We start from the raw sequence: 15,809 nt of genomic DNA, 5'->3' as shown, positions 1-15,809 counted from the left end.
GGGAATTTCGGCTCTTTGAAGGGATCCGGATCTTATGGCTCCGTTTCTTTCCGAGAGCTGGCTCTTTCGGCTCCCAAACGGCTCTTCATTTAGTACCACTTCTGCTGGTCACTGCCTAAGTTACATTCTTATTTGTTGCAAGACATAAATATGCAAGATTCTTCATCTGCAATACATTGAAATAATCTGTCATATTGATGGTTACAAAGTGGCATATATCAAGAATAACTATCCTAGTTGTATAACAAAAATAACACCCTGCTAATGAAATAGTATGGTTAATAAATAAATACACAAGTCTATACAGACACATACAGTGTATTGCAATTTAATTTGTATGATATATATGAAACAAAAAACATTTCTGTTCTAATCGGCTCTCAGACGGGAGCCGGCTCCCATCGTTCAGTTAAAGGAGCCGGCTCGTTCGCGATCGACACATCGCTACGAGTTAATGAGCGAGGTACACAGAGGGAGAGCAGAGATGAGTTGGAGAAATGATTTCACATGGCGTGCTCTGAAACGAGAAAAGCAGACAGCAGAAACAGAGCTTTTAATCAAGAATGGACAGACTCGTGTTCAATCATCCCACAGGCAGTTCAAAACCACTGTGTCTCATATGTGTCCGAGACGCCTTTGAGCAGGTTAACAAGGGGGGGATTGGGGGGGGGATTTTGGTCATTTTGCTAACAAGGGGCGGGCATCCCCCGGCTGTATCTAAGATTCCACTGTATCTGAAGTAGATAAACTAGCTCCACTTCTTAATACGACGCGCGTCAGGCCGCGTGACCGTAGCCTCAGCAGCTCCCCCAAAAGAAGAAAAAAAAAAACTAGCAACATCTGACCAAAGAAAAGTAACTGCAGAGAAGGCATAAGAAGACAGAACTTTCACTACAACTTGGATTCACCGGTGCCATTTCATTTGACGCTGGAATTCTTTCCACGCCTCAACATGCAGACTGGAAACTCAGGTTTTTCTGTCTCCGTGATTTGCCTCTGGCTGGTGACTTCAGGAGCACTGGCAAAAGCAGCGGGCAACATGGAGGGAAATGGAACTGCTCCTGAGGTGAGAGATGCATGATCCTGTGTGTGTGTGTACTATTTTTCTATAAAGTACAACAGTATGGGATTATTTTCCCATCTTTATTCTAGAGCGTGTTCTTTTAGTTTGAAAGCATGATTTATTGATTTCAGGTCAGATTTTGTAATGTTCCTTCGCACTCACACAGCCCCTGCTCGCTCTGCTTCTGCTCAAACTGTGTGTTTGCACACAGATATATTGTTGCTTGCACACAGATATATTGTTGCTTGCACACAGATATATTGTTGCTTGCACAGATTTCCTGCGCTTCAGCCCCCACACCCGATCTCATTCCCAGGTCGTCAATTACCGTCATGTTGTCACGCCCCTCGGTGTCTCATACAGACGCGTGAAGATGCTCTTCATCGTCTGTATGAGACGCACCGGGCTTTCAATTAACTCCAATGTAAAACCATCCGCGGCAATATTAGCGCAGAGGAACTGCTCCGGCCGTCCTTTCACTCCCAATATTAACCTGAGCGCGGCGCTGTAAGGCGCTGAAAGCAGCAATCCCATTGGAGAATCAGGACCCGCCGCCCGGAAGTATTTTCCTCACTGTTAATTCCCATGTTAAGGTTTTCTTTCAATGATATCCTCAACATTTCTCAGTGTCCTTGATAATTCAAAACAGGCCTTTGATACGTTAATGTTACGGCCATCAGTTTTAATGATTTCTCCTTAAATTCTGAGAAATGAAGTTTTTTTTTTGTCCTATTCTTTTCACGTCACGTGACTGCCAAGCGTTGTTTTTTTTTTGTGAAAACCAAAATGGTGGACATTTCTTTTTTTTTTTTTTTCCTCTTTAATATTTATTTCAAAAACCATACAGGCTTATTAAACATTCAATATTTCAGGTAGAGCAGGTCGAACAATTGAACAAAAATGAAACCAAGAACAAAGAAAGCCATAATTACAGAGTCACAGGGTTCAAAGAAAGAGCATCCAAATGATTCCATAGCCAAAGTGCATTCTTAGATTTACAAAAATTCAAAGACTCTTTTAAAGATGACATATCATGAATAAAAACATTAAATAAAGGTTTAATGTTGCCAAATTTACATTTGTGAATGAAAAAAATTGCCATAACAATCATACTATTAATTGTTAAATCTTTTGGTTTGTCCTCCAGTACAACGCCAAATTTAACATCATTGTAATCGAAAGATCGGACACCCAAGTTGTTTTGATAAGCCCAAATACAGAAACTATCCCAAAATATCTTTGAATAAACACATGAGAAAAAGAGATGCTCATGTGTTTCAATGTTAGCTAAAACAAAAGGTACAAACATTGTCCTCAATATTAAATTTTGAATGTAAAAATTCTTTGCATGGGTAAATTTTGGTGGACATTTCTTTTATTCTCAGTGGAAAATGCAGTATTTTAAGATTTATTTTCATAATCTTCGCTCAGTGAATGTATATGATCCTTAGTTTTGTTAGTTATTACGGAGATTATCTCAGGTCTCAGATCGTTGCTATGGACGCTGCTACGCGCACGTAATGTTACGGGTGGATTTGGCGCGTTTGACTCCCGTGGCACGTTCAATCTGAAAACGATTTGCACGTTTTGCAACAGTTTCCTCGAGACGGTGTGCAACGGCTTTTAGGCATGTTGTCTCTCGTTTGGTGGGTGTGTCAGAGGCATAGATTGTATATAAAGATGGACGACATGACAGCCCCCTAAAAGTGAAGCTAGAACATCTCGATCGCCCCCTGGTGGCTGTCTGCAGTATAGGTCATAAACCCCGCCCCCTCCATGTTAGCGGATGGGACGTGGGCCACACTAAAAAACTAAAAGTACACGTCAAATCCATTTTTTCCAAAGATGGTTTTTAGGTAGTTCTTATCACGCTGATGCATGTTCAACTGTTTTCAGATAAGTTTGGTTTTAATTAGTTATTTGATGCTATAACAAGGGCGTTTCACGTCATGATTGACAGCTGAGGCCGGCTTGTGATTGAGTCGGCCGGGTGTATGGGCGGGACCTCGATACCGCAGCTCCAACTCTGGCTCCAAATGACGTCACCAGCGCAAGATGGCAGCTCCTGTAGCCGGGATATTTTGGCTTCATTTAATACAGTGGGAGGAAGTGGAGACGCGTCGTCCATCTATATATACAGGCTATGGTGCAAGTACACAGTTTAAGCAAAAGCAAAAAATTACAAAACTAAAATTATCATTTTGCTTAGGCATTTGGCTATAAACTCATGGCAACAAGTAGGAACAGTAGTGGTATTTATTGCTCTTATTGTGGAAAATGTTAAAATGTGCATTTGCATGTAAATTCGCTAAGGGAAAAATGGCTAAATCTGAACAGAAGCTGTATTGTAAGGCATTATAGGATATTATTTTGCAGTAGCACAAGAATACATTAAAACATTCTTTCATAAATGCAGTATGTACAATATGCATAATAGTGTAACACATTTCAAAGTTTGAGTCAAATTCAACTCAGATGAGATTAATGTTTCTTAAAAAATACAGACATTTTCAAACTTAAATATTTGTTTATTTAACCCTTTTTATCTTGTTTGATTATTATTTAATTGTTGGATATATTATCTCTGTTTCATTCTCTTAATGGCCTGATTTTATTTAATTTTATTGTGCTGATTTGTTTTATCTTGATTTTCCTTTGTGAAGCACTTTGTAACTCTTTTGAAAAGTGTCTCATAAATAAAATGTAATTATTATTATTATTATTATTATTTCCTATTCAGTCTTATTCAGTTAGCTGTCCTTGATTCTTTCCAGAAACCCATCCGTCAGTCCCAGTCTCTGTGTGCTGGTGAACAGGAGTATGTTAACAACAGGAAACAAGTAGTTCTGGAGTCACTCAGCAGCCTGGGAATCAACTGCACTGCAGTAAGAAAGAAACTTCTTACACTTCAGGAAATACATTTACTCTCTGGCTTTGGCTCTTTCTCTTTTGTTTGTTTCTTTCTTCAAATAAAAGTATTAGATTTTTCTTTGGGAATGTGTCATGTTTTCACAAATGTCTTCTTTACATGTATATTATGAATCTTTACATAACACCAATGTCTGTTTCCTCCATGACTTCTATGAGCACTGATTCACATCTTATAACTTTTGTGAAGGCTTAGACACTCACAGGGACAGCATAGACTCCACTACATCTTCAAGTCATGTAATTTAAAAAAAAATATTTTTTTGGATGGTAAATTATCTAAGGCTAATATTATATGTGATTAGATATGTTTTACAATATGCAACATTATTATGCAATCACAAAAGCCATTTAAGCATGTCTGGGTTAACCTGTCATGAGGAAGCAAGGCAAAAAATTGCAGTTAAACCCCTATTAACCCCCCCTCAATCCTTTCAAGTTCTCACAGTCTACACAGCCACTAAGTCTCTGATGTGGAAGCCAGAGGGGGCACTTCATCTGAGTAGCATGTCACAGTTCTATTACTTTGCTGAAATGCTAGTTTTACTGAAGTGAAATGGCCCGACTATCTACACATACTAATACTAAAATAATTTAAAGTTGCTTACTCAAAATACAAGCCAACAGGCAGCCGTTTTCAGTGATAAAGCTGTGATAAATCCACTGTACGCTAACTGCCCAGCACCAAACAGCAGACAGATAAAGTTAGCAACTAGCTCATGAACATGGTGGGGCTTTTCTCAGGAGTTGGTGGAGACCAAAACAGAGCTTATAGGAGGGCTAATATTGGAATTACATTCGGAAACACGACACAAAATAAATGCTACCATCTCTCCATCATCTTTCCAACCAGGATTCGGTTCCCCACATCGCTCTGTTGGCATCAGGTGGGGGTCAGAGGGCAGCTGTGGGTCTTGTGGGCTCCCTCTATCAGATGGAAAAGGAAGGTCTGGTGGACTCTCTGCTCTACTTGGGAGGAGTTTCTGGATCAACATGGTAAAACACTTACACATATACAGGAGTTTGTGTATGAATGAGAGCTGAACAGATGGACGGGCCAGAGCACAGGGCAGAACTGAGGTGGCAGTGACCAGGTTGAATTACTTTGCCCGCAGCAGCTACCAGCGAGGGGCCCTTGACCTGCAGCTTTGGTTGAGTTGTGAGATGCAGGAGGAGCATTTGGGGAAAAAAAAAAACACTAATGATTGGATTCAATTGTACAATATTAGTATTCAATTCTGAGGTATATTTTACAGCATTTCTGTTGTATTGTGAAGACAGAAGAGACTTGAGCAGAGAAGAGTGTAACATGCAATACTCAGGAATACATGGAACGCAAATTGATCAACGAGGAAGCAGTCTGTATGCTTTTTACACATTACTAGTGATCAAACACTGTATTTGCATTAACTCTGATATAGTTTGGAATCTGGGAGTGGCCATAGTTGCAATTATCTTTTCATCCTGTTATCTTGAGTCACAAGTTAATTATCTCATTATCTTGGGATAACGTGAAGATGCTAATATGCTCACAATGACAATTTTAACATGCTAATGTTTTGCTGGTTTAGACAGCTGATGTCCTCACACCCTCTCTGGTCTAGCCTTTGTTCCATTAGCTTCTGTAATTCAATCTCTCATTTAGCATTTTTTCCATCAGTCTTTCTTAGAAAAAAAAAAAAAAAAAGTTCCAGAGGTTAACTATACATATTCTAAGATAAATGAGCATCTACAGCACTTTGTATCACAAGTTGAACCTGATTTTAACAGTTAAACAACAGTTAATATGTTAGCATACAAAAAGCTATAGCTCCCATAGACATTTAAAACTGCTGCAGTTGACCAGCATTATTGTAATATGGTTTCCAATGTCATTTTCCCAACTTTTTAACTGTAGTCTCTGTCGTCTAAAATGTCTATACCATTCAGTCCTCTCTGTCCTGCTGTTATTTACAGTCATGTCTAAACTAGCCGCAACCTCTTGACTCGCCCATGGACTTGCCTCATTTTTCCACTCATGACCTTTAACCCGCGATTGTCATGGATTCCTAGACCAATGCCCAAGTGTGGCTGAAACATAATCGCAAACATGGCGGCTCTTGGTTTCCATAGCCTAGAGAGGATGGCCAAATGTAATTTAGCAGCAGGTTGAACCTGTCGTAACAAGGTGCTATATAGAGGTATGTGGACCCAAAAGCAGATGACGAGGAAGGGGTCTCAGGGTGAAGTAGCCGGATGACTACCGTGTTTATTGTGGGGTGGAATGCAGGCAAGGGCCAGGTGGGAGACTTGGGGCGGATGGCCCGGGGCTGGACAGGTGCGGAGCTGGGGGCCTCGGGCGGACGGCCCGGGGGCAGGACAGGTGCGGAGCTGGGTACCTCAGAGCTGATCTCCCGAGGTCCGTGATGGAGACTGACACCATCCGAAGACCAGACAGAAGACCGGCGGCGAACACTGAGAGTCACAGGAGGCCGGCGGCGAAGGCAGAGCCCTTCTGGAGGCCGGCGGCGAAGGCAGAGCCCTTTTGGAGGCCGGCGGCGAAGGCAGAGCCCTTCTGGAGGCCGGCGACGAACACGGAGAGTCACTGGAGACCGCCGGTGGACGCTGAACCCTCCGGGAGACCAGCAGCGAAGCCCGAGAGTCTCTGGCAGCCGATGGCGAGGACTGACCCTTTCTGGAGGCCTGCCCATCCACTCAGGGACCAATGGCGATACAGCGGGGCCGGGGACTGGCAACGAGATGTCAGGACGGGGAGCCGGCGACGGCGGGACATAAAGACAGGTTGGTGAGGTGGCTGGATCTGGAGCCGGCGACTGGGCCCCGGGACAGGGAGCCGGCGACTGGGCCCCGGGACAGGGAGCCGGCGACTGGGCCCCGGGACAGGGAGCCGGCGACTGGGCCCCGGGACAGGGAGCCGGCGACTGGGCCCCGGGACAGGGAGCCGGCGACTGGGCCCCGGGACAGGGAGCCGGCGACTGGGCCCCGGGACAGGGAGCCGGCGACTGGACCTCTGGACATGGCGACGTCTTCGGAACCTCAGGCCTGGGAATAAGGAGCTGCTGCGATCCAGCCGGGAAAGGAGTCGGATGCGATCCAGCAGAGAGTTCAGGGGACTGCTGCGATCCAGCCGGGAAACGAGTCGGCTGCGATCCAGCAGGGGGTCCAGGGGGCTGCTGAGGTCCGGCGGAGAGTCCAGGGTGCGGCTGCAATCCAGCGGCCGAGGCGAGGACAGGGAGCCATGGCTGCTGCCATCCAGCGGCCATCCAGCGGCGACAGGGAGCCATGGCTGCTGCCATCCAGCGGCGACAGGGAGTGGTGGAGAGTGACCGGAATCTGTAGGCGAGGTGGTGCCGGCTGTTGAGAGCTGGGTGGTGAGTCGGGAGACCTGCTGGGTTAGCTGTGCGATTTGGGAAACCATGGCCTTTCTGCTGTCTGTCAGAGTCTGGAGTAATTGCTTAGCAGAACCTCTCTGTTAGCCAGTGCTAAGTGTAAGGGTGCTACCTCCGGGTCTTTACCTGCTGGGTCCATGTTTGGTTGGATCATTCTGTCGTAACGGGGTGCTATATAGAGGTATGTGGACCCAAAAGCAGATGACAAGGAAGCGGTCTAAGGGTGAAGTAGCCGGATGACTACCGTGTTTATTGTGGGGTGGAATGCAGGCAAGAACAGGCAGAGGTGAGCAGACAGGTAATGAGCAGATGAGTACCGGATAGCATGGGTGAAAGCAGGGGAGTGAGTCCAAGGTGGGAACACAGTTCACAGGAGAGCAGGCCAAATCCACAAATCCAAAATCCAAACAAGGTCCACCGGAGAACAAAGAATCTAATAGTCAAGGGCTCGGCAAGGAACAACACCTGAACAAAGAAAAGACCAAGACTAAATACCCTAGGGGAGGTGAGATAACAAGACACAGGTGCCAACAATCAAGGGAGGACCAACAATCAAAACTGGAGGGAAAACACAGACAGGAAGTAAAAACACAAGACACACAAGGGAAGAAGAATACTACCAAAATAAAACAGGAAGTGATAACACCAAAACTACCACAGAACCAGATGTTGGTGAATCCAATTTGCGGTCAGTGGAAGTTGGCTTTGTAATTTGATCTCCAGTGACAAGTTTTCCAGCCATCACTTAGTGAAAATGGTTGCTTCTGCCTGTTTAAGCCGCAGGTTTTAAATTAGACTGATACAATTGGTGTATTATTATATTAACATTTGCAACTTTAAACACAAATCTTATAACAGTACTTACAGAAAAAAATGCTCAGTTTTTCTTCATGACAGTTTCTCTTGACCTATGTGTACCTGTCTCTCTCTGTCTCAGGTCCATGTCCTCCCTGTACAGCGATCCACAGTGGAGCGCAGGCATGGACAGGGCAGTGTCCAAGCTGTTAGCTCCTGGGGTTGGTCTGGAGGAGGCCCTGGCCTGGTTGGGCGAGAGGGCAAAGGAGGAGCACTTCTCTCTCACTGATATCTGGGGGGTCTTGACCTCTGCTGGGATCATGAAACAGGTACCAGGGGAAAGATACACACACTTTTACTCCTAATATTTCCCATTTGAAATGCAGCACACTGTTATAAAGATTGCATATTGTCCTTCAGAGAAATAACTTTTTTTTTTTCATCAGATGGACCTACGGCATCTTTCAGATGAGGCCAGCAGAAATTCCACAAACCCTTACCCCATCTACAGTGCCATAGAGAAGCACTGCTTTTTAAATGGGCCCATAGAAGGTATACACGCAGATACACGTCACATTAGGATCTACAGTATGTATTGTACAGTGAGTGAGTTATTGACTTGTGTTAAATGTAAAATAGATTCTGTCTCTCAGGAAAATGGTTCGAGGTGAGCCCTCATGAGGCTGGTTTTACAGAGTTGGGTCTCTTCATTGAAACTTCTCTCCTGGGCAGCAAATTCCAGAGCGGAGAGCTGCTGGAGAAGAAGCCAGAGATAGACATGGTCAAACTACAAGGTGTGTGGTCACAGGCTGAGCAGGTTGTTTGATGGCAACAGTGCAGTGGTAAGAGCATTATGGATACACAGTAACTAAACACCTGAAACCAAGGCTGCAACGGTGCTTTTATTTTATAATAATAATTTAAGTATTTATGAGATCTTGACTTGATTGATTCTAACATTGTGGAAAGAATGTGTACAGCACTAAAATTATATCCAATAAATACTCAAAAACATATTTTCAAAAAAGAGAGCAAGTACAATCTTAAAGCTGCACCAATCAATATTTTTGTATCAACAACAGTTTGAATGACAATGTATATTGTGAAAGTGATCACTGTAGTAACAAACCCACAGAGAATTATCACCCCAGCTCTGTAGTTCCCCTCAGCTCTAAGGAGCGTTTTGGCCACTTTTAGCCCATTTGTTTTGGTCATCTCTCATTGACCTTGTTTTTGGCCACAAAAGGCAGTTGTCAAAGTTAGTGATTAACTGCTGAGTATTTACCCACTAAAGAGCCAAATATTTTCTCAGGGGTTGGTGGAGACCAAAACAGAGCTAGAAGAACAGTAAATATTGTACTTACATTTGTTAGGTTGCCAGAAACACTATAACTGCTAATTTAGCTCCATGTCTGCAGGGGGTGTAAATAGGCAACTTTGGTTTTTAAGGTAATTTTAATTAAAGCCCCTGAAAATGTGGCTCCAAATCTTAAGTATTTCTCTGACATTATATATACATAACAGAATAAGCAACAGTCAAAATTAAAAAATTAATCTTTTGCTACCGTTTAACTGAAACTTGGCTAATCTGCTTCCTCAGAACTGTGTGGATCAGATTAACTGACAGTGGCCAAACAACCCACCAACTACCTTTTTAAAGGTGCAACAAGTGCATTTTTGCCTTTGCATTGCAAAATACATATAATATAGTATCTGCAGGTATTGATACTGTAGGATTGTTGATCATGCATGCATATTAATCCTCATTGTCAAACTGTGCATGTGTGTGTGTGTGTATGTTGAACCCGTGCAGGTGTTCTAGGTTGTGCATTGGCTCATGAGGAGACTATCGGAGAGTTCATTCCTCCCTGGCTGAATGGTAATCAAAATTTGACATTTTCATACATACTAAATGTATTTTTAGAAGTTGCAGGGATACATCTATTGCTAAGGTGGAAAAGTAGTCACAACATCATGATTTTACACTTGCTGTGTGTGTTTGTTTTTCAGTGACCGGGCATGTAGACAGTGCTGTTGAGTACCTGCGTGTATACAATGGACTTGATAAACTAGTAGTGCTGATCAGAAGCACCATTAAGGATCCTACTGCTCTGTCTGAGCTGGACAAGCTGCAGAAAATACTAGCAGGTAGTGGTGATGATGATAATGATCCTGCTCAGATGATGTACTATAAATCCGACCTCTTACCAGCTTTATTCATTAAATCCAATTGTTTTGGTAGCTGCAAGCTAATCAGCAAGATTGCAGTTACTGATACCCAGAAAGCAATGCCATCAATGTTTCAATTTCCCCCCCATTTTAACTGTGTTGTGTCTGCGATGAAATAATGACAAAGCAAATGTCTGATTCAAAATGCCGCAGTGTCCATTCGATTCTTATCTTTTCCAGACAAGATAAATCATAATGAGTCTGCATGGCTGGAGTCAAAGAGTTTGGAGGAAAGAAAAAATCTTTCTCGGCAGTGGAGTCTGGAGCTGCTGGCGGCAGTAGAGACCTGGAGCCAAAGTCTGGAGGATGGAGCTTTTAAAACACATGGTCAGTGTATGGCAGATAAACAGACAAACAGACCCATTTTATTTAAATAAGATTTAAACATGTCTGTGTATTTCTTTTACATGTGGTTTTCCCCAGTCTCTCTGCTTACAAAGCAGTTTCTTCCCCTGATTATAAAATGGGAGTGGGGAACTACCAGAAACTTCCTCTACCAATACCAAGGTGAGAAGACAGACCTCTTCAGCAATAATAGGAATAGTTTGATTTTTTGGATAATACGCTTATTCGCTTTCTTGTCGAGAGTTAGATGAAAAGATCGACCAGTCTGTACAGTAAATATGAAGCTACAGCCAGTAATTCTTTGTACGTATTTAACAAACAAGGGTTCATAGTGAGATTTAGAGGTGCTGGTAGGTGGATTTTGTTACCTTTGGACAAAGCCATGCTAGCTTAATGAACAGTGGTATCGACCTTCTTATCTAACTCTCTGAAAGAAAGAAAACAGGCGTATTTCCCAAAATGTAAAATTCTTTGTCTAACAATGGGTCAAATGACTACGTGTATGTGAAATGTGTTCGTAGTAGTAATGAACCCACAGATAATCACCAACGTGTTCCCTCAGCTCTACGTTAAAATAAATAAAGTTAAAACAAGTTTGCTCAAAGTTTAATTGAACTGGAAAATTCTGAAATTCTGTTGCTGGGCAGATTCCACCGTTCCACCTTGCCTCCACTCTAACGAAAGATTCCACCTGATGGACGCTGGGCTGCTGATTAACGTAGCCTACCCGTCATTTCTGGGAGACAAGAGAGACATCGACCTCATCATTGCACCAGAGTACAGCGCTGGAAATATGTTTGAGGTACTGCAAAGTGTGTGTGTGTGTGTGTTTCAGTGTACCTAAACCCTGGATGGAAACTAACTGATAATACCTGCAGTACAGTACTATTATCATATGGGCCATTCACTGCAAGCCAATCAAATCAAAGTTATGTTGCAAGTAACAGTGAAATACTACTACTACTATTGACCCATTGTTTAACAGTCAGTAATTTTCATTATGAAATTTCTTTTACTGGACTTAATGCAGTCTAAGGTTAATTTTAAATACTTGCCCCCCCCCCCGTCTGCTGTAGAATATCGATAAATTGAGAGGAAAACTCACAGACCAATTGCATGCGTTGTAAGTCATCTCACGTGATGCTAGCCAATCAAATCTGTGCATTGAAGGGAGCCGGATCTTATGGCTCTGTTTCTTTCCGAGAGCTGGCTCTTTCGGCTCCCAAACGGCTCTTCATTTAGTACCACTTCTGCTGGTCACTGCCTAAGTTACATTCTTATTTGTTGCAAGACATAAATATGCAAGATTCTTCATCTGCAATACAATGAAATATTCTGTCATACTGATGGTTACAAAGTGGGATACATCAAGAATAACTATCCTAGTTGTATAACAAAAATAACACCCTGCTAATGAAATAGTATGAATAGTATGGTTAATAAATAAACACTCAACTCTATACAGACACATACAGTGTATTGCAATTTAATTTGTGTGTCATTTGTTCATTGTCATGTTTTTTTTTTTTTTTCGGGGGGGCAAATCGGCTTTCAGTCGGGAGTCGGCTTCCTTCGGTCACTTAAAGGCAACCAACACATCACTAATAACCAGAGTCAGTGAGGGAGATGCACACACAGGGACGAGCTCTAAAAAGAGAAAAGTAGACTTTTAATCAAGAATGGACAGACTCTTACACGGTCAGTCTTCCCACAGGCAGTTCAAAACCAGTATGTCTCATGTGTTCCCAGACCGTATACTTCTGACTGTGATGAAAGTGATTTAAAAAACAAAAACATAAAAATTCTCCCTCGCTCGATTCTGACATTTAACAAATGCAAAAAATATGTTAATATTTATTGATTTAAAACAGAAAAAGTCTACTCTGATTTAATGTACGACAGTAAAGAAAAAAAAGTTTTTGTTTTTTTCTGAAGTGTATGTAAATATCTGGTTTCAACTGTATGTCTAACTTATGAAGTGAAGGATGACCGTTAAAGCAACAACAATCCATCCTTCAAGTGTGATTTATTGCCCAGACTTTGTTCCAGAGCATGAAATCTGTGAAACCTGGGAGTCTGAAACAACGTTCACCCTCTGCTCCCTTCACAGACTCTGACTCTTGCCAGAGACTACGCTGCTGAGGTGAAGAAGCCTTTCCCGGAGATAGACGACAAAATCCTGGAGGAGAGGGACTGGCCAAAGGACTGCTACGTGTTTGAGGGAAAAGAGAAGGAGCCCTCGATCGTTTACATGCCGCTCTTCAACAGACGCAACTGCAAAGGTCTCTTACTCCCGCACACCTGCAGATTTTTTGTGACTTCTCTTCTCAGAAGCAGAAGTGCTCTGGAGACAAACAAATCGTGGTTCTTCAAACTGCAAAGGGCGTGGATTTTTTGACATTCAAGTTAGGCAACTAGCCATCTAAAACTTTGATTGAAATAGGGGATAGTGAAAATGACTCTATTCATCCTTGACTATGACATTTATCTTGAACGATCAGCAGGCAAAGTTTGTTTGTTTTGACCTAATCATTTCATGCGTTCCCGTCTTCTTCCGCTCGCTATTGCCGGCTATAGTAAACACATAGTAAACGCAAGTCATCAGTCTCGGTCCTGATCGGTTCACATAGCCTACAATGCATTTCTCAGAGTTGGGAACACACGTCCACATTCATGAGGATGACATCAGATATCGGATTAAAAAGATGATCTTTGGCACAAAATGACCTACGGCTTAAACTAGCTCATAACTAGCTTACTTTGTGTTGCAGCAGTAGCTTGATTTTTCTGTGGTGAAAAATTTGAAGAGCACTGATGGTTAACTTACTAGTACGATGACGCATGTTATTAAGTTAACATTATTTGCATTCATCACAAATGATCAGTAAACTTGCTAGTTTTTGCCTTGTGGGTCTAGAAGCTGATTCAAAAACATGAAGTACAATAGAACTTTTAACCCAACCATCTAATATATATTCTACTAATAATATAAATTAGAACATTTGAACTTAATAATTCTAAAAAACCCTAAATGTATGATCATTTTAACATTAATAGCATTTTATTTTCGACAATAGTGAAATGGAATGAATCTAATTTGAAACTAGATTAGTTACTCATTTCATTTTAAATCTTTTGTTTGGTTTAAGTTTAGTTTGATATGGTTCATGGTACAAACATGCCTGTAATATATTTGCTTACATGCTGGGATTCATAGTGTGTCCTGTAGCTTTCATAATAGTCAACTCAATGAATTCATCTATTAATGTGTTGTGAACCGCAGCACAGCACTATATATTCATATAAGTTGCAAATTCAGTTCTGGATGTGCCACGGTCTGGATTTGAACGCATGGTAGTTTGCCCTGAAGTACAATAATTGTGGCGTCTTTGGGTGGCAACACTGATTTTAGCTCTACACTTTTAGCAAGGTGTTAAGGAGAACAAGGGTAACAGGTGACTAGAGCAAAAACAGGTCTTCACGTTTTTCTACAGACGCAGAGGAGTTCAAAGCAAAGATGGAGGAGTTCTCCACCTTCCAGCGTCCCTTCAACCAGGAGAAGATTGAGTTTGTGTTGGAGACGGCGAAAGCCAACATGAAGAACAACAAGGAAACTCTTCTGAGGGAGATTAACAAGGCTGTTCTCCGCCGACAACAAAAAAAAGGTAAGGATGCGTCTGAGTGGGAGGAGGTGTAAAGTGAGACACAAACAGACATAAAAGAATCAGAGATGATCCTAAAGCACTGACAATGTAGTTCAAACCTGAATCTCACATCTCTTTACAGCATGTAACCTGTGAGCTCACTGTGTCTCTGTATGTCTGAGGAAACAATCTGTGTGAAAGGGGATGAAAAAGGATTCAGTTACAGGAGTTTATGTAATATCTGTGTGTCAGTGTGCTTGTCTGAGGAGGAGAGAGATGTGGATGGCTGATGGAGACATAACTGACTTGTCAGAAATCTAACATGTCACATCTCTTCTCTTTCCTCCTCCCTTCCAGGAAGCCTGTGCTGCGCTTGATCGCTGATTCTTTGTCTTTTCGGTTTGGTGGGAACTAGAATCTGTGGTTTCATCACGTTCAGAAGTCAGACACAGACTTCACGGCACATGAGTGTAAGCTGTCAAAAAGACCCAGCCACAGGAAAACACAGCATAACACCAACACAGAATCATGTAAAGTGACAGCATGTAATCATATCTGCTGAAATAATTGTGTTGTGTTATACCTTCGGACTGACACTATAAATAAATATCAGTTAAATCTGTGACAGTATGTGTATCCTTTTGGTTTTATTGTACTGTATGTACGCTATACGGCTATAAGTATGTTAACACCCCTTTGTAATGTTTTGGGTTAGACCTCTTAGCTCCGATGAAGGGGAATCTTGCTATAACAAAGGTATTGGATGCGATAGTGAGCTTCAAACTTTGTGGCAACAGTTTGGAGAAGGCCCTTCTGTCTCAACATGATGCCCTCGTGCACAAAACCAGGTCGGTAAAGAAATGGTTTTCCAACTTTGGTGTGGAGGAACTCAACCCCATTCAAAACCTGTGAGCCAGGCCTTAAAGCCCAACATGAGTGCCTCACAAACATTTAAATATTTTCTAAGGTGAATTACTGTTTAGGAGTGATATAATCTTCATTGATGTGTTCATTAATGATGACAGATGATCTGTAGTTTACAAACATTAAAGTCCCCCTCCAGTCAAAAATGTGTTTTGCTTCTTGTTCCTTCACTGTGATGTTTGAGCTTCACTGTGCAGAATGATGTATGTGCAGAGACGTTTCTCTGTGCTCATCTTAAACTGAGTTTAACACTTGGATTTACAAGCAGGATTTATGACATCACAGCTAGTTTGGAAGCCAATCGTGGTCCAGAATGCAACTTACACAAGCGTGATGCTGAAACTTGAAACTCAAAGTGCACATCCACTGAGAATGGACTATACTGTGAAGTAGCAGACATATGGTGTCCAGCAGTTTTTGAAATTAACAATATGAAGTAACTCTCAGAACTTTATTACTCTGTTTTCACTATAATTAGTGCCAGATTACACA

General features: G+C 42.1%; 1 protein-coding gene across 1 annotated transcript; it reads left to right on the top strand.

The window, feature by feature from the left end:
• The first annotated feature begins 683 nt into the window (after window positions 1-683).
• On the top strand, window positions 684-15,023 carry LOC122869250 (cytosolic phospholipase A2 gamma-like). Its single transcript, XM_044182055.1, has 14 exons — window positions 684-1,066; window positions 3,838-3,948; window positions 4,845-4,987; window positions 8,318-8,504; window positions 8,622-8,727; window positions 8,829-8,969; window positions 9,989-10,054; window positions 10,186-10,323; window positions 10,585-10,731; window positions 10,828-10,911; window positions 11,397-11,551; window positions 12,860-13,031; window positions 14,244-14,414; window positions 14,751-15,023. Exons 1-14 carry the CDS (start codon window positions 953-955, stop codon window positions 14,768-14,770), a joined length of 1,755 nt encoding a protein of 584 aa, XP_044037990.1. The 5' UTR covers window positions 684-952; the 3' UTR covers window positions 14,771-15,023.
• The last annotated feature ends 786 nt before the right edge of the window (window positions 15,024-15,809 follow it).

The sequence above is a fragment of the Siniperca chuatsi genome, linkage group LG21, assembly GCF_020085105.1.
Source record: "Siniperca chuatsi isolate FFG_IHB_CAS linkage group LG21, ASM2008510v1, whole genome shotgun sequence".
In the NCBI taxonomy this organism is placed as follows: domain Eukaryota; kingdom Metazoa; phylum Chordata; class Actinopteri; order Centrarchiformes; family Sinipercidae; genus Siniperca; species Siniperca chuatsi.
This window is presented reverse-complemented; position numbering and strand designations above follow the sequence as displayed.